The following is a 27,289-nucleotide window of genomic DNA, read 5'->3' as shown; positions in this document are numbered from 1 at the left end:
CTCTTTATTTGTTGTGGGATTGATTGTTGTTGAGGAATGATGAGTGTTGGTAGTGCTGCTTCTTCCATTTGAGGTGAGTGTTGATGTGGACTCCGTTGAATCTGTTTTTGCCGTTGGCCTCATAGTTGTTTCGGTTGTATCTTGTGTCTCAGTCGATGAAGGCACCATTGTTGTAGATATAACTGGGCTAATCAATGGGTGCCGAGTTGTGCCTGTACCTGCTGGTGTTGTTTCAGAACTTTGTCCAGTTGATGTTTGAGTGAAGTCAGTAGTCAGTAGGGGGGATGTAGACATTGAAATCATTGATACATCATTAATTGTTTTGGAATTGGTTGTTGTTGTGGAACGATTAGTGTTCGTAGTTCTTCTTCCTCCATTTGAGGTGATAATTGAGGTTGACACTGTTGAAGATGATGCCCCTGTCTGCAACAAAGTCATACTGGTTGTATATTGTGTCTCCGTCGATGAAGTCACCATTGTTGTAGATGTTCCTGGGCTAATCAATGGGTGCAGAGTTGTGCTGGTACCTGCTGGTGTTTTTTGAGGTTTTTGTTTAGTTGATTTTTTAGTGAAGTCACTAGTCAGTAGGGGGGATGTAGACCTTGAACTGACTGATACCTCTGTATTTGTTGTGGGATTGATTGTTGTTGAGGAATGATCAGTGTTGGTAGTGCTGCCTCTTCCATTTGAGGTGAGTGTTGATGTCGACTCTGTTGAACCTGTTTTTCCACTTGGCCTCACAGTCGTACCGGTTGTATCTTGTGTCTCCGTCGATGAAGGCACCATTGTTGTAGATGTTCCTGGGCTAATCAATTGGTGCAGAGTTGTGCTGGTACCTGCTGGTGTTGTTTCAGAACTTTGTCCAGTTGATGTTTGAGTGAAGTCAGTAGTCAGTAGGGGGGATGTAGACATTGAACTTGCTGATACCTCTGTATTTGTGGTGGGATTGATTGTTGTTGTGGAATGATCAGTGTTGGTAGTGCTGCTTATTCCATTTGAGGTAAGTGTTGATGTTGACTCTGTTGAACCTGTTTTTTCCATTGGCCTCACATTCGTACCGGTTGTATATTGTGCCTCCGTCGATGAAGGCATCATTGTTGTAGATGTTCCTGGGCTAATCAATGGGTGCAGAGTTGTGCTGGTACCTGCTGGTGTTGATTCAGGTTTTTGTTCAGTTGATGATTGAGTGAAGTCTTTAGTCAGTTGGGGGGATGTAGACATTGAACTTACTGATACCTCTGTATTTGTGGTAGGATTGATTGTTGTTGTGGAATGATCAGCGTTGGTAGTGCTGCTTCTTCCATTTGAGGTGAGTGTCGATGTTGACTCTGTTAAATCTTTTTTCCCTGTTGGCCTTAGAGTTGGAATAATGGTTGTAAATTGTTGCTCTGGCGATGAAGGCATCATTGTTGTAGATGTTCCTCGGCTAATCAATGGGTGCAGAGTTGTGCTGGTACCTGCTGGTGTTGTTTCAGGTTTTTGTTCAGTTGATGATTGAGTGAAGTCTTTAGTCAGTAGGGGGGATGTAGACATTGAACTTACTGATACCTCTGTATTTGTGGTGGGAGTGATTGTTGTTGAGGAATGATCAGTGTTGGTAGTGCTGCTTCTTCCATTTGAGGTGAGTGTCGATGTTGAATCTGTTTTTCCTGTTGGCCTTAGAGTCTCAATGGTTGTAAATTGTTCCTCTGGCGACGAAGGCATCATTGTTGTAGATGTTCCTCGGCTAATCAATGGGTGCAGAGTTGTGCTGGTACCTGCTGGTGTTGTTTCAGAACTTTGTCCAGTTGATGTTTGAGTGAAGTCAGTAGTCAGTAGGGGGGATGTAGACATTGAACTTGCTGATACCTCTGTATTTGTGGTGGGATTGTTTGTTGTTGTGGATCGATCAGTGTTGGTAGTGCTGCTTCTTCCATTTGAGGTAAGTGTTAATGTTGACTCTGTTGAACCTGTTTTTCCCATTGGCCTCACAGTCGTACCTTTGGTATATTGTGTCTCCGTCGATGAAGGCACCATTGTTGTAGATGTTCCTGGGCTAATCAATGGGTGCAGAGTTGTTTTGGTACCTGCTGGTGTTGATTCAGGTTTTTGTTCAGTTGATGTTTGAGTGAAGTCTTTAGTCATTAGGGGGGATGTAGACATTGAACTTGCTGATACCTCTGTATTTGTGGTGGGATTGATTGTTGTTGTGGAATGATCAGTGTTGGTAGTGCAGCTTCTTCCATTTGAGGTGAGCGTCGATGTTGACTCTGTTAAATCTTTTTTCCCTGTTGGCCTGAGAGTTGGAATAATGGTTGTAAATTGTTGCTCTGGCGATGAAGGCATCATTGTTGTAGATGTTCCTCGGCTAATCAATGGGTGCAGAGTTGTGCTGGTACCTGCTGGTGTTGTTTCAGCTTTTTGTTCAGTTGATGTTTGAGTGAAGTCTTTAGTCAGTAGGGGGGATGTAGACATTGAACTTGCTGAAACCTCTGTATTTGTGGTGGGATTGATTGTTGTTGTGGAATGATCAGTGTTTGTTGTGCTGCCTCTTCCATTTGAGGTGAGTGTTGTTGTTGACTCTGTTGAACCTGTTTTTCCCGTTGGTCTCATAGTTGTGCCGGTTGTATCTTGTGTCTCCGTCGATGGAGGCATCATTGTTGTAGATGTTCCTGGGCTAATCAATGGGTGCAGAGTTGTGCTGGTACCTGCTGGTTTTGTTTCAGTTTTTGGTTCAGTTGATGTTTGAGTGAAGTCAGTAGTCAGTAGGTGGGCTGTAGACATTGAAATCATTGATACATCATTAATTGTTTTGGAATTGGTTGTTGTTTTGGAATGATCAGTGTTCGTAGTTCTTCTTCCTCCATTTGAGGTGATAATTGAGGTTGATACTGTTGAAGACGATGCCCCTGTCTGCAACAAAGTCGTACTGGTTGTATATTGTGTCTCCGTCGATGAAGGCACCATTGTTTTAGATGTTGCAGGGCTAGTCAATGGATGCCGAGTTGTGCCTGTACCTGCTGGTGTTGTTTCAGAACTTTGTCCAGTTGATGTTTGAGTGAAGTCAGTAGTCAGTAGGGGGGATGTAGACATTGAACTTGCTGATACCTCTGTATTTGTGGTGGGATTGATTGTTGTTGTGGAATGATCAGTGTTGGTAGTGCTGCTTATTCCATTTGAGGTAAGTGTTGATGTTGACTCTGTTGAACCTGTTTTTTCCATTGGCCTCACATTCGTACCGGTTGTATATTGTGTCTCCGTCGATGAAGGCATCATTGTTGTAGATGTTCCTGGGCTAATCAATGGGTGCAGACTTGTGCTGGTACCTGCTGGTGTTGTTTCAGGTTTTTGATCAGTTGATGATTGAGTGAAGTCTTTAGTCAGTAGGGGGGATGTAGACATTGAACTTGCTGATACCTCTGTATTTGTGGTGGGATTGATTGTTGTTGAGGAATGATCAGCGTTGGTAGTGCAGCTTCTTCCATTTGAGGTGAGCGTCGATGTTGTCTCTGTTAAATCTTTTTTCCCTGTTGGCCTGAGAATTGGAATAATGGTTGTAAATTGTTGCTCTGGCGATGAAGGCATCATTGTTGTAGATGTTCCTCGGCTAATCAATGGGTGCAGAGTTGTGCTGGTACCTGCTGGTGTTGTTTCAGCTTTTTGTTCAGTTGATGTTTGAGTGAAGTCTTTAGTCAGTAGGGGGGATGTAGACATTGAACTTGCTGATACCTCTGTATTTGTGGTGGGATTGATTGTTGTTGTGGAATGATCAGTGTTGGTTGTGCTGCCTCTTCCATTTGAGGTGAGTGTTGATGTTGACTCTGTTGAACCTGTTTTTCCCGTTGGCCTCATAGTTGTGCCGGTTGTATCTTGTGTCTCCGTCGATGAAGGCATCATTGTTGTAGATGTTCCTGGGCTAATCAATAGATGCAGAGTTGTGCTGGTACCTGCTGGTGTTGTTTCAGCTTTTTGTTCAGTTGATGTTTGAGTGAAGTCACTAGTCAGTAGGGGGGATGTAGACATTGAACTTGCTGATACCTCTGTATTTGCAGTGGGATTGATTGTTGTTGTGGAATGATCAGTATTGGTAGTGCTGCCTCTTCCATTTGAGGTGAGTGTTGATGTTGACTCCGTTGAATCTGTTTTCCCCGTTTGCTTCACAGTCGTACTGGTTGTATCTTGTGTCTCCATCGATGAAGGCACCATTGTTGTAGATGTTCCTGGGCTAATCAATGGGCGCAGAGTTGTGCTGGTACCTGCTGGTGTTGTTTTTGTTTTTTGATCAGTTGATGATTGAGTGAAGTCTTTAGTCAGTAGGGGGGATGTAGACATTGAACTTACTGATACCTCTGTATTTGTGGTGGGAGTGATTGTTGTTGAGGAATGATCAGTGTTGGTAGTGCTGCTTCTTCCATTTGAGGTAAGTGTTGATGTTGACTCTGTTGAACCTGTTTTTCCCCTTGGCCTCACATTCGTACCTGTTGTATATTGTGTCTCCGTCGATGAAGGCATCATTGTTGTAGATGTTCCTGGGCTAATCAATGGGTGCAGAGTTTTGCTGGTACCTGCTGGTGTTGTTTTTGGTTTTTGATCAGTTGATGATTGAGTGAAGTCTTTAGTCAGTAGGGGGGATGTAGACATTGAACTTACTGATACCTCTGTATTTGTGGTGGGAGTGATTGTTGTTGAGGAATGATCAGTGTTGGTAGTGCTGCTTCTTCCATTTGAGGTGAGTGTCGATGTTGAATCTGTTTTTCCTGTTGGCCTTAGAGTCCAAATCGTTGTAAATTGTTCCTCTGGCGACGAAGGCATCATTATTGTAGATGTTCCTCGGCTAATCAATGGGTGCAGAGTTGTGCTGGTACCTGCTGGTGTTGTTTCAGCTTTTTGTTCAGTTGATGATTGAGTGAAGTCTTTAGTCAGTAGGGGGGATGTAGACATTGAACTTACTGATACCTCTGTATTTGTGGTGGGAGTGATTGTTGTTGAGGAATGATCAGTGTTGGTAGTGCTGCTTCTTCCATTTGAGGTGAGTGTCGATGTTGAATCTGTTTTTCCTGTTGGCCTTAGAGACTCAATGGTTGTAAATTGTTCCTCTGGCGACGAAGGCATCATTGTTGTAGATGTTCCTCTGCTAATCAATGGGTGCAGAGTTGTGCTGGTACCTGCTGGTTTTGTTTCAGTTTTTGGTTCAGTTGATGTTTGAGTGAAGTCACTAGTCAGTAGGGGGGATGTAGACCTTGAACTTACTGATACCTCTGTATTTGTTGTGGGATTGATTGTTGTTGAGGAATGATGTGTGTTGGTAGTGCTGCTTCTTCCATTTGAGGTGAGTGTTGATGTTGACTCCGTTGAATCTGTTTTCCCCGTTGGCTTCACAGTCGTACTGGTTGTATCTTGTGTCTCCGTCGATGAAGGCACCATTGTTGTAGATGTTCCTGGGCTAATCAATGGGTGCAGAGTTGTGCTGGTACCTGCTGGTGTTGTTTTTGGTTTTTGATCAGTTGATGATTGAGTGAAGTCTTTAGTCAGTAGGGGGGATGTAGACATTGAACTTGCTGATACCTCTGTATTTGCAGTGGGATTGATTGTTGTTGTGGAATGATCAGTGTTGGTAGTGCTGCTTCTTCCATTTGAGGTGAGTGTTGATGTTGACACTGTTGAATTTGTTGTCCCCGTCTGCAACATAGTTGTACTGATTGTATATTGTTGCTCTGTCGCGAGTGATGGTGCACCTTCCTTTGTTGTAACTTGTTTTGTTGTTCGAGATATGGACATTTTTGGAGAATCAGGAGTCACTGATTTTGTGGTAGTCACAGTTGAGGTTGTGTTATTTATGCTTGGCTCTGATTCTAGTGAACGAGTCATATACTGTGGGGTTTTTTTGTTATTAAATGGTCTTTTTTGCAAGACCTCTGACATGTTTTTGTTTGACAGATTCTTTCCTTTATGGTTATCCACTTTCTGTTGTTTCTTCCATTTTTCATCCGTTTTGTATTGTTTTGCATTTTGATCATCTGTTAAACAAGACAATATTTGTGCATTATGAATGTATTTCTCATTGCACATCACAACATCTGGCATCGCCATTAAAGTTCAGTCAAAACTTAAGTTAAAATTAATTTAGCACTTTAGTCTATCTTTTCATTCTTTCAACAATGTTTACTTGGAACAATTCCCAATTTTTTTTCAAATCATATCTTCTTGAGTTAGTTTTTTTTGTTGTTAGCATTGTTATCTTCAGTAGTACAGAGGCTGGCTTCTAGACTTTGATATGAGACTTACTAAGGTCTTTTAAAATGGATATCACGTCCTCCAATACTCAATAGGTTACATTGTCCCGTGCAAATATCGAAAGGCTGTAGTGTAATGTTTGTTTTCTTACACTATTATGTTTCTTCAATTATTAACTGAATATGCCAGTAAATCTACAGTCAGTACCAGTTATTTTCCTCTTGCGTGCACTCTATTGCTTTTATGGAATTTAGGTTGTGCCTATGAAAAAATGTCCAATCCTGAGATGATGCATAGTTGTAAAAAATGTACTGAAATTGTATATAAAAACATATAGATATAAATCTGCCCTTTGCAGGTAATATAAAAGGTGATTTAGATGTTATATAGGTTTGTGAATAAGCTACCTAAACTGCACCCACAAAACATTACTCCAGGTGACTTTTAAATATAAAAAAACTACTAAACGAATCACCAAATTCAGTCCCATCTTTTGTGAACATTTAATGTTCCAAAAAAACAAAAAAAGTATTGTGTGGGATGCTTAGTGTGCATGTTAACAGCATGGACAGAGTTTGCACTTTCTACATTAATTGTAGGACTAAAATGAATCATGTCAAAATGTCATGGCACGATACATACATTCTCTCAAATGATATCAGTGTGAAAAATTGTATATTAAAAATACATCTTCAGTAAATTGATAGGTATATAGGCTCACCTGGTCATGCAAAGAATAAGATAAATCAGACTTACCTCTTGTTTGTGTTAAGAACACCCAAAATGCCATGAGCACAATGACCACAAAAGTAAGGATTATAAGAGAACGCCTCCTCCAATTACAGGATCCCAAATTAATCCACTTTATCATTTTCCAGGCCATTCAAATAATCATCCAAAAGATGTAAAGTTGAAATATTACAACTGCTGCAATGTCTTTCACCCCATACACATGTATACAGTATAATGAAGCAGAATAATTGACTTATGACATTTTCAGTCTTGCACTAGACTTAATCTCCCCTTATAAACGTCTGCAGATTGTCACTTAAGTCTGATCCTGTTGGTAGTCGTATGCCATATCAAATTTTTTCTATTATTATCAATTATACTCTATGTTATCAATGATTAACTTGTAAACTGAGGTTGTTACTGATGCAGTGCCCTCCCTAGGCAAAGAAACAGATTACTTCCTGCTCACTATGTCAAATAATAATAATAATGCAATCATTTCAAAAAAGAGCCGAAAGACTTTGGGACCTTTTTTAAAATAAAATAAAAAAACAATCATATGTATTGACTTATGACCAACATTTTTCAGCAATATCCTGCTGCTTTATAGTTAGTTACATTACATGTTAACGAATCAAACTAACCTTTACACCACAGTCCTTAAAGAAATTAATGACTATTTTAACTTTTGTTTGTTTCTGCAGGACTTTGAAATGTCACCTAGCGTTGTCAAGTGTGTCTTGACTCAAATTAGTCTTTTAATAATGACCTGATTGACGCGAGCCATACTTGTGGTTTGACATATGGACCTGTTCAAAATATAAGCATGCAAGTTTAAACTGTTTGTAGTACTTCATTAAATGACCTGTCCACAGAGCTCATTTGAGAGCTTTTTGTGAACAGAGCCAAAACAATAAAGTATATAAACAAACAATGTGTTTGCTTTCGTTGTATTGACAAAAGATAACATGCACATAGTGCTGTCTGCAACCTTATTTCTACAATATGACCCGTTGATGATGAAGACATTTGCTGCTTTAAGGTTGTTAACCACACAGTTGAGTACGGGGTAATCATGTTTTCGAGATATCAAAATGATATTACCATTGCTTTTTCCATTATAAAGGGTCAAATATATACTGAAATTGATTATTTATTGTGTGTATGATTTGTTTTTCGTTTTAGTGGTCTTCAATACAAGGTAGAGCTTACAGCATGACCGAAGGTAACTGAATATGGTCTGTAAATATTCACTCTGAGAAAAGAAACGGCATTAGGCTGTTTCCCATGAAGCAGTAAAAACATGATTAACTGCATAATGATTCAACAATATTATTAACTAACAGAAGTCATGTAATAGTTAACAGTAAGTTTTCAATAACACGCAGGTCAGCATACGGGTGCTACGGGAGCATTTTCTATTGAGCCTATAAGAAACTAAGTGCTGTAAAGCTTGCCAATAATCACATCAGCAAACCCACTCACTTCTGATTTCCCTCTATTCTTGTGTTTGACATAACAAAGGCCCACCAAAATGCTTCAACCATTGCCATGGTCATTGATGTTCAAATCCCTATTTGAATGCAGCATTTTTGTCTTTTAATTAAGCTATGCATTACCCCCCAACATTTCCAAATAACCCATAAAATAAGATATTGTAATCTCAAGTTATTCATTATGCATCAACATGAATTGTTTTGAGTCATTGTCAGAAGGCTAGTGCCGTTTGTTTTGTGTAGAGGGTATGTGGGTCATTTCAGGACTGTCCCAGGCACTGAGACGCAGAAACAAAGCCAGGTGATACATATGTTGGCATAGGCTACGGACTATTAGTTATTTATTAATTTCAAAAGGAAGAAAACAGACAAAAGAATGAAAGATGAAAACACCCTCCATGAGTCAGGTTCAAAGTAAACTTTGAGTTGTTTTTAAAATTCTATAAAAAACAATCATATGTATTGACTTATGACCAACATTTTTCAGCAATACCCTGCTGCTTTATAGTTACAGTTGTATTTGGGAATGCTCGGTACTCCAACATGTTAAAGAATCAAACTGACCTTTACACCGCAGTCCTTAAAGAAATGAATGACTATTTTAAGTTTTGTTTGTTTCTGCAGAACTTTCAAATGTCAAAAATCTGCGTGTTAACCTCAGCCAAATGGAATAATATTTAAATATTTTATTTATGTCAAATAAAACAGTAAATACACACAACAGTCTCTCATGGCACTCCACTCATTAACATAACCTGAAACTATTGCATTTTATCAAGAATCAGTTTCAATAAGAATTGTCCAGCTGCTGCTCGAGCAACTAGAACTACAATATGCCATATCTGACATAGTTTCAAGCAGTTCACCAAACAAGTTAGAAAACAAATACATCAGTTCCCTCCAAATAACTGTGACATCCTTTTGACCTGGACAGTCACACACACACAGTCCCCGGCTTTAATTCTCACACTTAAGCCTCCTTCTGTCCCTCCTGCAGACCTTCTTCTGTTGCTGTTGCTATCAGCTCTGTTTGCGCTCTCTGACGCTCTGCCTCTGTTATCGTCATTGGGTGCAGTGGGAAAAATCCTGCCAACCCTGCAGAAAGAGATAGGGGAGAGGGGCAGTGAATATCTTTCACTACAAGCTCTTCCAACTAGTTATTGCATGAACGTGTTGTCTAGTAGATGTCAAACTATTTTGGAGCTGATGCATCTCTTTTAATTTGAATTCCTCGTTGCCAATTTCTGGAGAACCGAATAATACCTAATGTTTTACTTGCTTGTTGTGACCGTAAAAGCACATGTAATCTGTATCTGTACAATCCTTTAAACGAGAGGGCATGGATGAGGTGCTTTAGGGCCCAGTGAGAACACATAATAATACTAGACAGTCGTCATCATTTATGGTAGCAGATCATATAGAAAACAAGATTTCAAAGAATGGTCAACACGGAGAAGTGAAGCTCTAGATAAAAACGAAAGGTTTCGGTGCTCTTAAAAGTTATGGATGGCCCTCATTAATAAACAAATCACTATGAGCAGCACAGTTATCTGGACAGGCAGAAAACAGCAATGTTGATCCACCTTAAAAGGACATGCTCATGTCGTGAATACACACCTAGAAGTTTGGCCACTGGCATTGTAGGGTGTGCGCCACAGCCGATCCAGTACTTGATTCGGTCGAAGTTGAAGCTGACAAGTTTCTCATTGTAGATGTTGGGGAGGGGGTCGTAGGATCCCAGCTGCTCTAAGTATTTACCATCTCTTGCCCTTTTGTTGTAAGCTGCCACGACCCGATAAAAAGGTCTATTTGCTTGTTTGTGGCCTGCGAGAGCCAATCGGATGACAACGTATCCTCCATGGTACTTCTTAAGCAGGAGTGATGCTGCAGAAGGAAATAAGCACAGTAAGCATTGCTAAAGGGAAAAGGAAATGAGTTTCTTGTCATTGTTAATGTGGATGATGCATTCTTCACCAAAGGCTGTAACTTCAGAGATTTTGACCGTCTTGTTTAAGTAATTTCCAGTTAAGCATAGTTCATATGAAATGAAACCACAGACTGACCTCTTGCTTTTACAATCCTAAGTGACGGGAGGAGCAGTAGTGAAACGTTCACGTCTTGCTTTTGTTTTGTGTGTTCTTTATTTGTATTTTATGTATTATCTTGTATTGTGTCCGTTGCTTTTTCTCTATTATTGTAAAATACTTTTTGACATTTGCTCTATAACGGTGAAACTCAAACACTCTGTTGCCGGTTTAATGTGTACTAACTACTACTGCGACTGATGCAGTCTAGATCCTACTTTTATATTGTTTCGTTTTTGTTAACACTGTTTAAGAGAGGTTCTATTATTTTGTCTACCCTTATTGATGTGAATGGGGTGGAAAAAATGTAAGCATCTCTTTCTTCACTATACAACAATATAAGTAAAAACAAAAGCACCTGAAACTGCCTCTTGTAAAACGACCACAGAGTTAAATCAACACATCTGGAAACCACATTCGCTTTCACTGGATGAACCTAGTAAATTGGAAACTGAATGTATATGTACATTATAGACTATATCGTGGCAAATCAGTTAGTTGAATCATCGACTGACAGAAAATGAATCTATAATTGAATCGATTAACCATTACACTTGGATAATCAAGCAAACATTGCAAATATTCTTGCTTCTTAAAGAGTTTTCTATTATTTCTGATTGCACATCATTGTGTTTTGATAAAACAAGACATTTGAAGACATGTCCTCTTGTGATGGGCAGTTTTCACTATTCACAGATTAAGTGTTCATCGACTGATCAATCTGTAATGGGGGAGAATTGTTAGCTGTAGGGTTACATATTGATACACTTTATATACAACAAGCTAATTCTGTTCACTGCTGACGGAGCAGCAATAGTTAAGTGAGGAAGCTGTCCCGGCTGCTTATGCTAAACGTGATAACTCTTACAAAATACATGAGAAACGTGTGACTACACAAACTCTAAATGTTATATGTCCCGGTCCTTGCTGCTACAAAGACAGAAACCTCAAAACAGTCAGGATGTGCCCGTTGTGTTCACATCGTATACTCACATAAATGAACCATGGTGTTGGCTCGATTATCCTGCAACACAAAAGTCAACATTAAACCAAAGTGTGTATTAGTAGTATAGGTAAATCATTTATTTTTTAAAACGTCATGCACCAAGAGGTACCCAGCCCACATGGGTTCACAAGATACTACAAACCTAACAAACGAGAGCAGTGACCCAATGTGAGCGAGAGAACACATTTACTACAACTTCATGCATGTCAAACAAGTCAAAACAAATGTGAACACAAAACATCTTAAGTTAGAAATTGCAGATAAACTGATATAATGGAAAATAGAAAAAAAAGTCCGTTTCATATTAAAGTGTCTTTCTTAACAACGCCACCAGTGAGTCTCATCGTGTTACGTGTTAATTATCCTGTGATAACCCTGAACGCATCATTAATAAACAACAGAATAGCTATGTAGCTGTTGCTAACGGCTGACTTCTAAAGGGCTGTTTGAGGACTAATGTCACGTGCGGCTCAAAAACGAGCAAAAAATGAGCAAAATACCTCTGCAGGTACTGGACCGAGTGAAGCGAAATCTTCCCCAGTTGTCGCCTTTTCCTTTTTGCTGGACAGGTGATATAATCAACCTTAATAACTGTATGTTTACAGCAGCAGGAGAAATGTGACATTTGTCAGTACGCGGCCATGTTTAAACAGGAAGTGACGTAGCTACATCATGCGTTACTGCATCATCGTGACGCAAGATGGCGCTGTTGTACTGCTCCCCACTGTACCGCAGCAAACTAAAGGCCTGGCTTGCAATACTTTGCAGCCTACTGTTAAAGTTTATGTTGTGAACGTTTATGCGTCAGAGTGAAATATTTTCGGACACATTAAAACTATTTTGAAGAATTTATGTCAGCCTTGAAAATATCCCTCAACTTAAAAAATAACTTAATCAAAATATCCCATCACACATGGTCATTACATTCAAGTTTTTATGTTGTGATTTTATAATTAACTTTTAGTCATGGGTGGTAAAAATACTCAGATTCTTGAGTAAAAGTAGTAATAGCACAATATAATATATTACAAGTTAGGTCCTGCATTTAAAAGTTTAAGTAGAATTACATGACAAGTTTTATTGGTCAAATTATACTTGAAGTATCCAAAAGTAAAAGTAGGTCTACGCATTACACAGAATTTCGAGTGTTATAGTGCTATTATATACGGCTGTTACTACATCATATTATTGTATTATTAGTATTATTAGTATTAGTATTGGTATATTAAGCAGTATTCAAATATTTTAGCTGGTTGAGGTAGACCTACTGATGGGTAGTTTAATTTATGTCATATTTTATGAACAGATTTAGTTTTGTATGTCAAATCTACAGCTGCCAGATAAATGCAGTCGAGTATAGACTATTTATACAATATTACCTTTGATGTATGTAAGTGTTGTAGTAAACAGCGAGAATGCTAAAGTAATGTAAAATCACTTCAGTACATTGTATAAGCTCTTTGGTTATAACTGTGCTGTCAGACAGGTATTCTTTCACATTCTCTTTTCTATAATTTCTGTTCTACATGTATTGTGTGTCTTACATCAGTAACGCATTGAGTTTCAAATCAGTTTCCCCTGTTGACCCCGGCAGAGATGAAACACTTGTTTCCTGAGAGCGATCATGAATTCAGGGGTCATTGCTTTGCCTGATGTCGTCTGAGTGCACAGAGATTTCTGCCCACTGGGAGCACAAATACCCCCCCCCCAGTCTTGGAACATGGTGATTTCACACTCCTGTTGTGTAAAGCTTGTTTTTCTGTGTGTGTGTGACAAACACATGGTTTTCTGCAAGGAGAGGTCACAGAAGACACACAAAAGAGATGGGCCCTCGTTTGTAATTCTGAAAATATCCTTCTGTCCCTGCGTGACTCCTCATAAATAAGGCCAGTTATGACTTACAAACAGATAAAAGAGGCATTACTTAGAATATTTATAAAACACTTTTCATTTAATTGATTTAACTCCAATTACGTCACATTTTTTTAACTTTTTTAGTAAAGAATACAAGGTTGCTACTTCATACGTTGCCATTTCTTCTGTAATGTAGTCTAACTAACATATCAAGTTAAATCTCTCTCTATTTATGAACTAATAATACAGAACTCTGTAGCTAGGATGTTCTTGCTGATTATTTTGACTATATTTGAAGGGAAACATGACAAATCCTGAAAACAAAATGCCAGAATGAGAAGTATACAATGTCTAAAACTAGTATAATTGATCTACGTCTCACACTACCCAAACTCTCACACACTTGTCTAACTATAAAGAAAAACAAGGATGCGAGTTTGAAAAGATTTGAAAATGTTGTCAGTTTGGTTTCACACAGAAATAATTTCAGCAACAAGATGAACAACATAACATGAAACACTTGGTTCTCAACAACCAGGGCTGAGATTTTAAGAGGAAAGCGTCATTATTGAGTTGACCACGTTTTTTCTGTGGAACAATCTGAAAATGAATAGAGGCTTTACACAGTTAGGAAGCAAACAAAATTCATCTTACATGGTGAATCGGCAATGCGTGATTATCTGAACGGTGACATTGATTCTAGTTGTGGCTCAGTCTCTCGTGAGGACCCCATGCTCTTTGGGATACCAAGACGAGTTGTTCCTCCTCTAATCATCTGTGACAGTTCAGTTAGAGACGCTCAGATGACCAGATATTTTACTTGGAAAAAGCAGGATGAGTCTTCTTTAAAGGTTGAGGCTCCCCCAGACATTGTAGTTAAAGATGTCTTAGTTTAATTTGATTATGTGGAAGAAGAAGACAATACTACTAATGTCTTCTGAACACTACGCTTGATCTTACATCATGCATTTAACTCTTACTACTTCTTGTAAGCTGAATTAAAGTAACATTTTAAATTGATGTGAGGCCATGGGTTTGTTATATGGTCCCAAACCTCCACATACTGTATATTACATATATACCAGGTCAAGTTTAGAATCAGAAAATCGCTTTGAATCACTTTCGGCAGTTATTTCCAAAACTGCAAAGAATTATATGATCTGCTTGAAAGGGTGCCTTTTGAGAAATGTGTTCAAATAATAAGAGCGAAGTGTAAATGTTGGTGCAGAACTTTGGTCAGACTTGTGTCAGCTATGGTTAGTTCAAGGTACATATTTTTATATTCAGAACTGCGCCTCACACCCCAGAAGCTGCATAAATCTGAATTGTGTTTCAGATTGAAGTTCACACTTCACACACAGGAATTAAAGGAATACTTTGACATTTTGGGAAAGACATTTATTCATTTTTTGGTGGGGAGTCAGATGATCATTTTTTGTACTCATATCTGTCCATTATATATTAAGCTACAGCCATCAGCTGCTAGCTTTGCACACAGATTGAAAACAGGGGGAAAGAGCTAGCTAGCTAGCTAGCTAGCTTGCGCTCTACGAAGGCAACAGAATCCGCCTACCAGCACCTCTACAGCTCACTAATGAAAATGATATTTAGTTTGTACAATCCCAACATAAACCAAAGTTGAAAACAATTGACAGTGATGGACTATTTCTTGGCGGTGAGCAGTAACTTTTTACATGCCTGTATGTATGTTGGCGTGGGTAGCGTCTGGAAAGATGTCCGTCTATCTTTTGTTGTGTTTTGAAAGAAGAATAAGAAAAAGACATGACCGGATGATAATTCAATATCATAATTTATTGTTTTTCAATTAAATCGTGATTAAATCATATATTGAGGTACCGTGATACACAATTATGTCGATAAATTACATTTTTCCCTCTATAATTTACCATGAAACTGTTGTTAGTCAGTATACTTTTCATTTGCCAAATATTTAATTGAAACAGGAGTATACAAAATAGGCTTTGTCATGTGTGTATTTCATAAAGACTTTATTTGTCGAATTGCCATAAAACATATTATATTGTGATATCGTTATCGAGAGATGAAATTAAGAAAATAGAAGATTTCCATAAAAGACTCATCGGACAGAACATGCATCCGGATGTTGTGAAGACATGCATTTGTACAGTTTAAGCAATGTTGACTATCTCATTCCCTTGCATGCCTTTGAAAGGTTCAATGAAACTATTGGAGTACCCCAAAGAAACTCACATGAACACTAGGGAGTACATGCAAACACTAGGTTCAATAATTGATCAGGAGCCAGATCACAACACAAGAGGCCATGAGAAATGTCTCTGACCTGGGCAAGAGGTGAAAGTCACAGCAAAAGTAAATTTTTATTTCTTGCCTTTGGAACATTGAAATACCACCAAAAACCAATAGGGATCAAACCTAAATCCCTGTGTTAACCACTGAATCACCCCAACTGAACGCCCAAAACCATTTCATGCTACTTGACCACCATTTCTGCACCAAATAATACATTTTATGTGGTAGATTATCAGTAAAACAGCTGGCCAAACTGCTCATTTACATCGAAGGAAAATCAACGTTTGTTGTTTTACGTTTAGTTTTTGAAAGGAATAGCATATGCATAAGATTCTTCAGCTCAGTTTGTCATAATAATGGATCTTTTCAATCACAGGAGCCGTGTGACTTCTTGTCTGTGAGCTCTTTGTGATGCCCCGTGCTTTTTTAAGCATCTGTGTCCAGCGTGAGCAGAGATAGACGTTATGGTTACGGAGAGCACCTAATGGAAAGACAGGATTTGGTCACAGATGGGTGGTCAAGTGATCTTCCTTCTCTGGAAGGATCTTTCAGAGGGTTGTGGTGAGACTAATTGTGATAGCATGCAAAATGGAGGCATTACTTTTATCTTCATTAACAAAGAGACTTTTTCTTTTTCTGTTCCTTTTTTTTATCGAAGATGTCTCTACTATTGCAGCCACTGATTAAAGCAGAAATGTTCTGTGTTCTTTGGAATTGAGAGGCATGTGGTTGGTTGCCTCGGTCAACAAAGTAGGGAGTGTTGTGGGTGATACACAACCTATTTCATGAGACAAATGTGTTAAATACTAACACACACTAAGTAATACTGTTACTTTGACCAGCTTTTATTTGTCACTAATTATGTAGTAACTGCATTAATTTACCAAATGTTCCATTTTCAAACATTTGAGAAGAATAGGTGTAAAATGCTGTTTTCCATTATTTCCATCTTGTACAACACAACCTCTTCAACAGCTTTAGCTTTGAGAAATGAACCAACTCTTGTAGGGCTTAAACACGGTCTGATGGGATATCATGTAAGTCTTCAAAGACCAGGATAACATTTCAGAAACAGGAAGTTCACAGGATAATCGTGATCAACTCATTGAAATTGGGTTGTAAACTGCACTTTCAATTATGTTTTAATGACTTTATATCTTCTTCAGCACCAGAAACAGGAAAATGTGCACAAAAAAATGTGGCCTAATAAAAAGCAAATATTTGTCTCCATGTTTGTACTTGAAGAACAAACATGTCGGTCTGATTATAATGTGAGCTCCCCCTTTAGAAAATTACATTTTAAAGCTCCAAACAATTGCCCATTTAACAGTTGCATATTGCACTCAATCAAAGACAAAGAGAGAGCTGAGGCAAGTGTAATTAATGCCACAGTAAAATGGTGGAATGTGTGTAGTTTAGAGGTGCTTATACCTCAAGGATTTCCATTTCCTACTATTTCGACTGCACTACTTTTCTGAGGGAAAGCTTTTTACATCTCTACATTTATTTGACAGCTACATTGCGGATGCAGATTCACATACATATCATGCGATCAGTATATCAAATATGAAAAATTGTTACAGATTAAACTACCAGTCTACAAAGTACTAACAATTACCTTCATCTCGAGCAGCAGTAAAATGCTTCTTACATGTCTATGCATCTACGAAATTTGTAAATTTGCTTTTTTATTTTGCTGATCATACTTCTGGACTACATTTTGACTGCAGGACTTTTACATTGTGGTACTACTATTTTGACTTAAGTAAAGGATCTGAATACTTCTTCCATCACTGTCAATGTCTCTTTAGTTAATCAATTTCTGCTCAGCGGAGTAAAATGCACTGACATCTCAGCTATGCATTCATCAGTTTGCAAAAGTCATTTAGTTATATATAATACGATCTGGGTTTTAAAAAAAACAAAACACTGTGAACCTCTGTTTAGAAATGATAATACAATTTGATAATAGATTCTTTTGAAAAGCCACTAGAATCACAATTGACATTATGAAACGATTAACACCCGGTGAGATTCAGGATTCCAGATCTTTATTGTCACTCCGATTATACAAGTACAATCGTGTGAAATGCTTTCGCTGGGAGGCTCCATAAAAGAAAATAACAAGATATAATCCAATAAATATGACAACACACATATAAGAAGCAATACAAATCTCCTTCTAAGACAACAAACAAACAGTAAGAGTTTACATACTGGGTAACTATAGCCTGTTAAAAGTCATATTTTGGTCAAATTCAGTAAGCACATCATTTTGTGACTTCTGCTATAAGGGTTCGTGACCTGCTTCCTGTGCTGCTGCTCTCCCCAGGCCTCAGCTGGCAGAGCTGAAACGGCAGAGCCACACTGGTAGGTTGTGTGAGAGGACAAGTGGATTTGGCATGCACATCAGAGCGTGATATCCAAGAATTTTGGTCCTATCACATGCCACACACACACACACACACACACACACACACACAGACACACACTCACACACAGACACACACTCACACAAGTCCAACATGCACACAGAGCATTCTTGGTCCTGTAAAATGGATTGTAACACTGGCCACTGTAATGAAATGATGCCAGCAACCCACAGTATTCCTTTACAGGCAAACTCTCTAAAGGTTTTGTACTCTGTGTTCAGTGTTGTTACAGCATTAAAAGGAGTTTTAGAAAATGTATATTTTTACATTGTAAATAATCTGTGTTTCCTGTTACTGCAGGCAGAACGGTAAAGCAGCCGTACTTCATTTTCCTTATGTTCAGTTTACTGGACAGAACACAAACAGGTTTGACAAACTTAAAAGAAGATTTTGTTTTCCTTTGACCAATTTAAAAAAACCTACCAATTAATAGAAAAACGCTTGTGGTTGTATAGTCAAACCTTTGAAGGGATTTTGAGCAAAGTGACAAATATCAACGGGGACAAATTCTTCCAAAATACTCGTTCGCTGATTTAGTCTCAGTCATGTTCATACATGCTTCAGGGAAATCTGTTCATCTGTGATCTTTCACATTTAGGTGTAAGTGTAACCTGTTTATTGAAGACCCAGTAGCAATGCAGAGATTACTCCTTGTGTAGCTGTAATGATGCCCCTCTCTTATGAAACTGACACTAAACCAAAAGGTGTCTTATCTTAGGGACATCGTAGGCGGCCATGACAAGTTATACACCATTTAAAATGTTGCATTATCTGAATGCGTTTGTGCCGGTCGGAGGCGAATCATCAAAGCCACGAGATCAGCGGTTGGCTTTGACATGGCACCTTGTTTACGCACAACTCAGAGAAGCAGGCATCGCGTTAAACTCTCACGACCAGTGCCGTCCTCACACACACAAACGTTTAACAAACTGGTGTTGAAGTGAAAGTGTGATATCTTGTGACAGTGAAACAGAAATAGGTGCTTTAATGGTTTTCTGTTGTGTTGAACAGAAGAGGACAGGTGAGCTCTGCTGTGTGGTGATAAGAGCCTCGGGATATGCAGACAACATGTCTCTTAACGCATTGTTTAAGGAGGATAAAGGGGCGCTTTTGCACCTCCTGAGACGCTGAGGAGACAACAGCCATCATCGTGGCTTTGTCATGTGCCTTGTATTTTGTACTGATTTGTTTCCCTGTTACTTCCTGGCTTCAAATAGGGAGATAGCTCTTCTTCGAAGACCTCAGATTGCCTGTCTTTGTGCAGTGAATTGTCCACCGTCTCCATTGTCTTCATTCTTTCCTCCGGACCTCTATCTCCAGTGTTGCATCCCCAGTTTGTTCTGCTTGTGCCAAGTGAGGGTGCTGTTGAGGGTACACTGAATTCACACTATAATGAACAGTGACAGGATGTCAACCCCCAGCCCGCTGCTGCCACCCCTGCACCCACCTGCACCCTTCCAGCTGAGTCTGCCTGTTTGTGTGATGTCACCCGCACACCTCGCTTCTTTCCACAGAGTTGTTTCTCTCTGCAGAGCCAATCTGATGGTGTTGCAACAAGGAGGCAACATTCATTTTCTTTTTTTCTCTCAGATTTGTCTGATATGAGTGTTTTTTCTTCTAATTTTTACCACATCATTTGGTATTTTCCATGTCCCGTTTGTCCTCGCTCTGATACCTCTGATCTCCTTGGAAATCCAGAGAAAGCTGCCCTCTCTAAGTGGCCTTTGGCTGTGTTTGATCACTGGTTGAGTTATGGATGTCTCTGTGAGTCATAACTCAGACGCCAGACTCACAGAGACAACATAACATATGTTGTTTTCCCACTCCTCTACCGCACGCTGTGTGTGAATAGAGTATGCGGTGATGTAGGAAAGAGTAAGGTCTTCGTGGGATGTCTTGTACAGAAGAAGCTCTCAGGCTTTTTGACTCTAAATTCAACAATGTCTACTTGTGACCAACCAAAGATCAACCAAACAACTGGAGCTTCTCTTTCATTTTAAGGACTTTTGAGGCCTGAAGAGGTAGACATTTTCATTGTTTAGCAAAGGAAAAAGAGAAGAAAGAAACAGATAATTTTGTATAACAGATCTTTTTTTTCGGTTACTATCCATTCGGTCCTCAGAGCATCAGGATTCAAAAAGGGACTGTAGTGCTGGATTGTTGTAAGAAACGGGGTTGTCTGTTGTTCTTTTGGAAAAAGTATTACATTTTCCTAACTGCCTCGCCTTGCTGTCTTTATTTTGTGTTTTTTATATATGTTCTGTATAAAGCCAGCAAGGAGGAGACTGTGGGAGTTCAAGCAAGGTTCACACGTTGGCTAACTTGTTCCAAATGAGTGTGAGGAATGCTCCTTGCTCTCCTTATTAACCAAACAACACCTTGTCAGACCCTACATGCCTGTTCAGCACTCCTCCCTGTGCCACACATAATGAGATGATTATCTCAAATCAGCTTTCTTTAGTTAAAGTTACAACCCAAAGTAAGCTTTTAGCCAGTCTCCTCCTCAGAGAGCATTTTATACGCTCTCTCTCTCTCTCTATCGTGATAAAATATTTCCCATAAGGAAGTGATTACACATTTAGATCATTCTGAGCAGATGTGAAAAAGTTTCAACAAGTTAACAAGGCTGTGGTGGAAGTGCAGATCTTGTCGCTGTTGAAGAAGAAAGAAACTCTCTGAAATGTCAGTGGAGGTAAACTATGAATGGATGGAAGATGATGGAAAAACGATTGTTCACTATTTTTTTGGGCTTAATGCACTCAGAAACTTCCTCCTTGAAATCTTTGGGTGGCAGTTTATCACATGGACCAGGGTGTTGTTACACGCAGGCAGATCTCACATGCAACAATTTCAAAGTCGACACAGTCAGTCAAGGCCTGCCATCATAGGAAAAGTTGCTAATGAATCATGTGTCGAGTACAGATATAAGACTATTTTTAAAAACAGAACTTGCCTTAAGCATTAATATGCCCACAAAATGGAAAATGCTTCAGGAAACTATTGAATTAAATTCATAAATTTCTTTTATTTGTTTATACTTCAGGCCAGCAGGGATCATAAGACAGCAGGAGACTATTTGTCTGAATGTTTACTGTTTTCTTTTTTTTTAAGAACTAAGTTGTGTATAATAAAAACAGGATGTTAAACATTGTGTTTTCACGGTCTATTTTCTCCCATTTAAATGGGGCCCAAATTTGAAAATAAAAAAGGTTATTCTTTTTTTCATTTTATTAACAGTACGCAGACAATGCATGAACAGAGGAATATCTTCTCTGACCGACATCTTTCAGAAGGTGAATTTGCTGTCATAATATCTGTTGTACTGCAGAAATAAAACAACACATAATCTAAAGATATTCTGCACAGCATTCACTAAAGACAAAAAGTGTTGTTTGGTTGCATTCAACACTCCCCTCTCACTTACTGGAAGATTAAAGCACAATTTAAATACAGTGCAAAATAATGTTTGTATACACTTAATGCTTGTGCTTCTCGCCTTTGTTCGGCTCAGACAAAGATAAAGCCTAAATTGGCGATGCCTCTCATCAAAGGTGTTTTCTCTTTGTGCTCCTCAATGTGAATAGCTAAACGTTGTGTATAGAGAAAATAAATGTAGATAGGAGATGGGGGGAAAGTGTTCACCTACAAGCAAAAAAGAAACTTTGGTAATTGCCATAACACAAATAATGAGAGGCTATGTAGGAAAGTGTTTGAAGAGCGGTGCTGATCAAGATAAGATTGGAGACAGTATCATGAGAGAGAGGAAGTGTTTTTCTGTCTGCTGCAGCTGAAAGCAAACTTAAATGACAGTTACTTATATGAGCCAGACGCTGAGCCGAACCCTGCAGAAACAACCAGGATAAATGGAGTTTAGGGTGTGACGAGGACGAGTGGGATGCAGATGCCACTTCTGGTCAAATAATATAAAAACATTAATTTATTCGCACAAACATTAGGAATTCCGAAACTGGAGCAGTACACAGATCACATAAAGGTGCCCAATGTGGATTTTCTCCAAATAAATCAACTGATTTAAAAAGTGGAACAGTAGTCGCCCACTAGTGGACATGGTGCCACAACAATGTTAATAAACAAACCAACATACTAAAATAACTCTGAAAATATAAACCAACTGGCCTTTGAAAGATTAAAATCAACTGTTAATGCTGCATTTTTTAGCTCTCAGTTTTTTCTTCCTGGAGTTCTAATGAAAGTAAAACTGGCTCAAAACGTTTGACGACGTGGCTGTAATTGTTCTATTTAACACTTCTGGATTGAGTTTACTGCAAGCTGAAGTTATTATGAATTTGAGGAGGCGTCATCATTTTACATCATCTGGCCTCATTGAAAATTACCTTGAACATGGTGTTACATCAAGAACAATTGACAATGAAGTGCAATTCAAGCGTTGCAATAAATGTTGCATTTGGTGAGCTTGTATGTCTTTTTCAGCTCTAAAGTTGTTTTCATTTTTAGGGTTGTTGTAGAGGTGTTCCTGTAATTGAAACAGCACAGTATACTGTGGACCAAAATTCTTAAAATACCTAAAAACAAACAAAAACATTAGATTGCAAGATTAACTGTTGTTTACATATTTCAGTCTTACAGCTGTCTTTATGTTTGTGAAAGTATTATACAAACTAAAATACATCATATTCTTTCATATTTAATTTCATAATCATGTAAATGATCCAACGTTTCTCTGCACACTGCACACTCTTTTCTTTTGGGTGTAATCATCAACAGCTGCATAACAAATGAATAACAGGGTAATAATGATTAGGATAACAGAGGCCAGACCTGATATTAGCTCGGGTTATTAGCTTTATTTGCGTGTCTGTGTGATTTAAAAGAAAATACCTGTTGTAGCCTCAGAGAAACAGAGACATATTTGTAAAATAACGTGTTTTCCATAAGAGAAATGTGCTATTGTCTGGATTTCGCTTGATTGATGCTTGACTTAATCCAGTGCTCTTTGCGCCTTCCCAGGAGGGTGAGGCGCTCTCTTTGTGCTTCTCTGTCCCATGTGAAGCAAACCAAAGCGGGAGAGTGAGGGTCATAGCTATTCGGCAGGGTACCAGATCCTTCCCACCGGCACATCTGCATGTGAAATCGCCATTTCACCCCTCCACACTCCCTAATTGTTGCTAAAATTATTTGTGAAATTGCCTTCCACCAGGAGTGTTTTCCACGGCAATTGTCACACAATTGTATATGCACGGTGGGCCCACAGAGTTGACACATGCACCTTTTCTTTTTTTGCCATATGTGCTCTTTTTATTCGTGTTTAATGGTGGCGTATTATTTGTTTTTAACAATTACCTTTAAGCAATTACTCTTGTTCGTACTTGAGGGCAAGTCAACCTGTTGTCATCAATAGCGGGTCGATCCAAATGTTGTAATTACCACAACGGCTATAGGAGCGATTTACACGTTCATGCTGCGCACATTTACTTAATTGAAAGGTTAACAAGCCAAAAGCATCTTTTAGTCTAACCTTCGCCAGCGCTGCTTGTGCGCAGCCTTTGTCCGTTCAGGAAGCACATCAACTCCTGACTCAAGTATCTTGGGCCGGGATTTTTATTCTCATGAAGCTCTGCGTATATTTACCGGTGCATGTATGGAGGGATAACTTGTCAAGTTGTATCAATAATACAATGATTTTGGTCAATTGATTCAATTAATAATATATTTATCTGATTATGGTATTTTATTCGAAATGTAATTCTTAATCAGCAGGCAATACAGAAATTGCAATTGTGTTCGAACAAAATAATACAGTTTAAATGTAATGCTATAGAAGTCGTTTTTATGCAATATATTGTTCAATTGCTCGAGTTTCGTCTATAACAAGAAAAGAAAGAAAGAAAGAGAAAGGGAATCGAAATATCACCATTTAAAAGCATTAATATTCCACAGCTTCGAACAGCTGAATGTCAGGGAAGCAGACACATTTTGAAAAGACAGGCTTTAGAATAACATTTAGACATAATAACATTTTGAACTGCCTTTTGGTGTATGGAGTCAAGGAGGCAGCAGTGAATTAAAAGTGGAATGTGTTGCTCTGATTGGTCGGTCGGCTCCTGGCTAAACCCACTCGCTTTCATCCATAAAAGAAAGGCCAGGGAGCCTATGGGAGCGCTCGGCTGTCTCCTCCTACGACATGCACGAAAGTTGGCCACTTAAACTACTTCCCACCAGCCAGCAGGCATTACACTGAACCCAAACTACACCAAGGGAAAAGAATAACAGTGCATTTTCTCCAACTCACATACACAACTTTAAGAGCTCCATTTTGCAGACTTCCCAGTTTGAAGAGGTTGTTAATTTATTTGCAGCAGCTGTTATCTTTTTTAATATATATTTGGCACGTTCATCGCACCAGAGGAGAGCATCATTTTTCCCCGGTGGAAGAAGGGCTTGTCCAGATTGTTTGCCTGGGATTGGGATTTGACAGCAGACCAGGCATCATATTGATAATTTTGAAGACATTCCGCTTTATAACTTGGACTGGAGTCCGTTTTGTTGTGAAGGTAGCATGATGGCTACACTACCAGGAACGATGCCTCGGATGATGCGCCCTGCGCCAGGCCAGAACTACCCTCGAACCGGCTTCCCCCTGGAAGGTAAGATAAATGTCAACGTGTGTCTGATGTTTGAATTTGTGCTGTGTGACAAAACTCATCAGCACTTCACTCTGATAGTCACACACGGCGCAGTGCGTAACTGGCGACATGCTGGGAAATAAAAAGGTGGGTGAACAAATCCGACCTCCAGTCAGTGATGATTAAAGTTAACAACCTGAATCAAAAGGGAATTATATTTGCAGGGAAAGCATCAACTCGTGCTTTGAAAATAACCCACAGCATTTTAAAATGCCTCATACTCGTGTGTTTTGATTCAGCCAGATGATATTTTCTAGGAATTTATGTGTTCCGTCTTTATTTGTTTGTAACTACATTTTAATTTATTTGTATTTAGACAGATATATACTCTCAGTAATTCCTTCTTATTATACATAATCTGCCCAAAATGCTGGTATTAATTACGGTTTTAAATTTTTTTATTTGTGTATTTGTTTCATGTTTTTAATGCTTTGACTTTTAAATGATGGGTTGATTGTATTACAAATAATAAGTCCAGAAAATGTTTTATTTAAAATTATTCTTTGGACCAAAATAATTGAAGCCTACCTGACAGAAATGTATCTTCATAATACTTTAGATGACAGGATAAGCAGCCTTTTTTGATTTGTTTTTTTGGGGGACATTAAAGCGACATTTATTTTAGTCCAGCTTCAATTGTTACAGACACACACACACACACACACACACACACACACACACACACACACACACACACACACACAAAAGCAATCTAATTGGTAATTTTTTTTAACTTCGATGCCCACACTCAAGTCGTCTGAACATATGGGCGGAAAAAAGATCACTTCGTATTTGCATGCATTTATGGAAACAGTTTCCCCATTACACCCAGTTCGTGCTCAAGTGCTCTGGACTGAAATGTACAAAAACCACGTAGCTCGCAAGTTACTCGAGCTGCGGGATTTGTTCAAGTGTCCTGCTGCTGGAAATGGCAATAATACACACAGCAAAGAGATGACTCAAAGGATCACATCAATATTTGTACAGCATGACTAGGAATAATCAAGGTGGGAAGTGTCACCCTCTTTAGTGTCTCTTGAATGTGAAATTGGATCCTGAAGTGGCCTCGGATACATGCTGTCAGCCAGACTGACGCTGGATGAATTTGGCACGAGGCTCTCTTGAAAATATATAATATGATAATGTGCGTAAACTGCGTCCCATTAAAAGTCAGCAACATAGCAAACACGCCACTATTTGACTATAACTCAAGCACATTTCGCTTCACACAGCCAATATTGAAGTGAACATTTAGTCAGAGGACAGGATGTGTTGCTGTTGTTTATGTTGTTTCTGAGACTTTTATTGTTTATTGTGGCGCAGTATCCACCCCTCTGGGCCAGGGTAGGGTGAACCAGCTTGGCGGTGTGTTCATCAACGGGAGGCCCCTGCCAAATCACATCCGACACAAGATAGTGGAGATGGCCCACCACGGCATCCGACCCTGCGTAATCTCGCGACAACTGCGAGTTTCTCACGGTTGTGTCTCCAAGATCCTCTGCCGATACCAAGAGACCGGCTCGATCCGTCCGGGAGCCATAGGAGGCAGCAAGCCCAGGGTGAGTGGGATCCATGAACGGGTCTGTGGGTCGCGAGGTGCACGACACCTGAGTGATCTTGTGTTTATTACAATGATTATGATAGAGGGCACAACACGAGAAAAAAAGAGTAAATCTCCTCTTTTGGGATTTTCTTTGGCTGTATATTAATGATAATGATAATGATAATAAATTACTTTTACATTTCAGCCCACCTGTAACATACTTTCTTCAGTACTGGTCATAACAAACGTTGTAGCTGATATTTTGTTCTTGCTACATATTTTAATGAATTAAAAAGCACCGAGAAGCTAATTCCCATGATACTAATTGTTGTCTAAGGTGCTCAGTATTGCTTGATTATACAATACTGTATTTATTCAATACTAAATAATGCTAATATTATTTCCATTACAGTATTTTTTTATATTTTATTTTGTTTATAGTGCCGTTCAGACCTTTTAATGGTTGCATATTATCATTTGGCTTCATAATATTCCCACTAAAAAAAGGATACATATTTTATAGTTTTTACTTTTATTTTCAGCAGCCTAAATTTTGGGATCACAGTTTTCTTTATCTTTAAAAATGCCTCTCAATTAAAAGTGAAATGTCTTCCTTTGTTTGCCCATTTCCTCCCTTTACATAATTTCAAACCTAAAGCAGGTGGCAACTCCTGACGTGGAGAAGCGTATCGAGGAGTACAAGAGAGAAAACCCCGGTATGTTCAGCTGGGAGATCCGGGATAAGCTGCTGAAGGACGGGGTGTGCGACAGAAGCACAGTTCCTTCAGGTGAGGCTTCATCTGGTAAGCTGCACTTTTTTTTTCTTATTACGAGCGAGCACTGCAGCATCACTTCTGAACATCACTTTGAATCCAACATGTTTTAAGCCCCAGTTACTGATAATAACATGTTTCAGTGTAGCAGGAAGCACACATACAGCTACGTGACCCAGAAAAAAAATCTCCCTGCTTT

The 27,289-nt window shown here is 39.0% G+C and overlaps 2 protein-coding genes across 3 annotated transcripts in view; one reads left to right on the top strand and one right to left on the bottom strand.

The window, feature by feature from the left end:
- Positions 1–8,765: 8,765 nt before the first annotated feature.
- Positions 8,766–12,168, bottom strand: mrps16 (mitochondrial ribosomal protein S16). The gene is made up of 4 exons (XM_079157161.1): positions 12,032–12,168; positions 11,519–11,549; positions 10,059–10,325; positions 8,766–9,536 (listed from the first exon to the last, which is right to left on the bottom strand). Exons 2-4 carry the CDS (start codon positions 11,529–11,531, stop codon positions 9,412–9,414), a joined length of 405 nt encoding a protein of 134 aa, XP_079013287.1. The 5' UTR covers positions 11,532–11,549; positions 12,032–12,168; the 3' UTR covers positions 8,766–9,411.
- A 12,438-nt stretch (positions 12,169–24,606) lies between these two features.
- The window catches only part of pax7a (paired box 7a), a gene marked incomplete at its 3' end in the record, with an annotated part of 42,320 nt that continues 39,637 nt past the window's right edge, over positions 24,607–27,289 (top strand). Inside the window, exons 1-3 of one of the 2 annotated variants that reach the window (XM_079186089.1) lie at positions 24,607–24,735; positions 26,098–26,333; positions 26,976–27,105. In XM_079186089.1, coding sequence (XP_079042215.1) covers positions 24,648–24,735; positions 26,098–26,333; positions 26,976–27,105 — 454 coding nt within the window. In that variant the 5' untranslated portion in view covers positions 24,607–24,647. Of the gene's footprint in view, positions 24,736–26,097; positions 26,334–26,975; positions 27,121–27,289 lie in introns of both variants that reach the window. The other variant, XM_079186088.1, reaches the window with a different exon arrangement.

Source organism: Pholis gunnellus, assembly GCF_910591455.1.
Source record: "Pholis gunnellus genome assembly, chromosome: 3".
In the NCBI taxonomy this organism is placed as follows: domain Eukaryota; kingdom Metazoa; phylum Chordata; class Actinopteri; order Perciformes; family Pholidae; genus Pholis; species Pholis gunnellus.
The sequence above is the reverse complement of the archived record's forward strand: the minus strand, read 5'-3'. Positions and strand labels throughout refer to the sequence as shown.

Excerpts from the sequence above, each read along its gene's own strand:
- mrps16 (XM_079157161.1), bottom strand. Across the intron at positions 9,537-10,058 it reads GCCAGTGGCCAAACTTCTAG|GGTTGGCAGGATTTTTCCCA; the intron begins GTGTGTATTCAC and ends CTCTTTCTGCAG.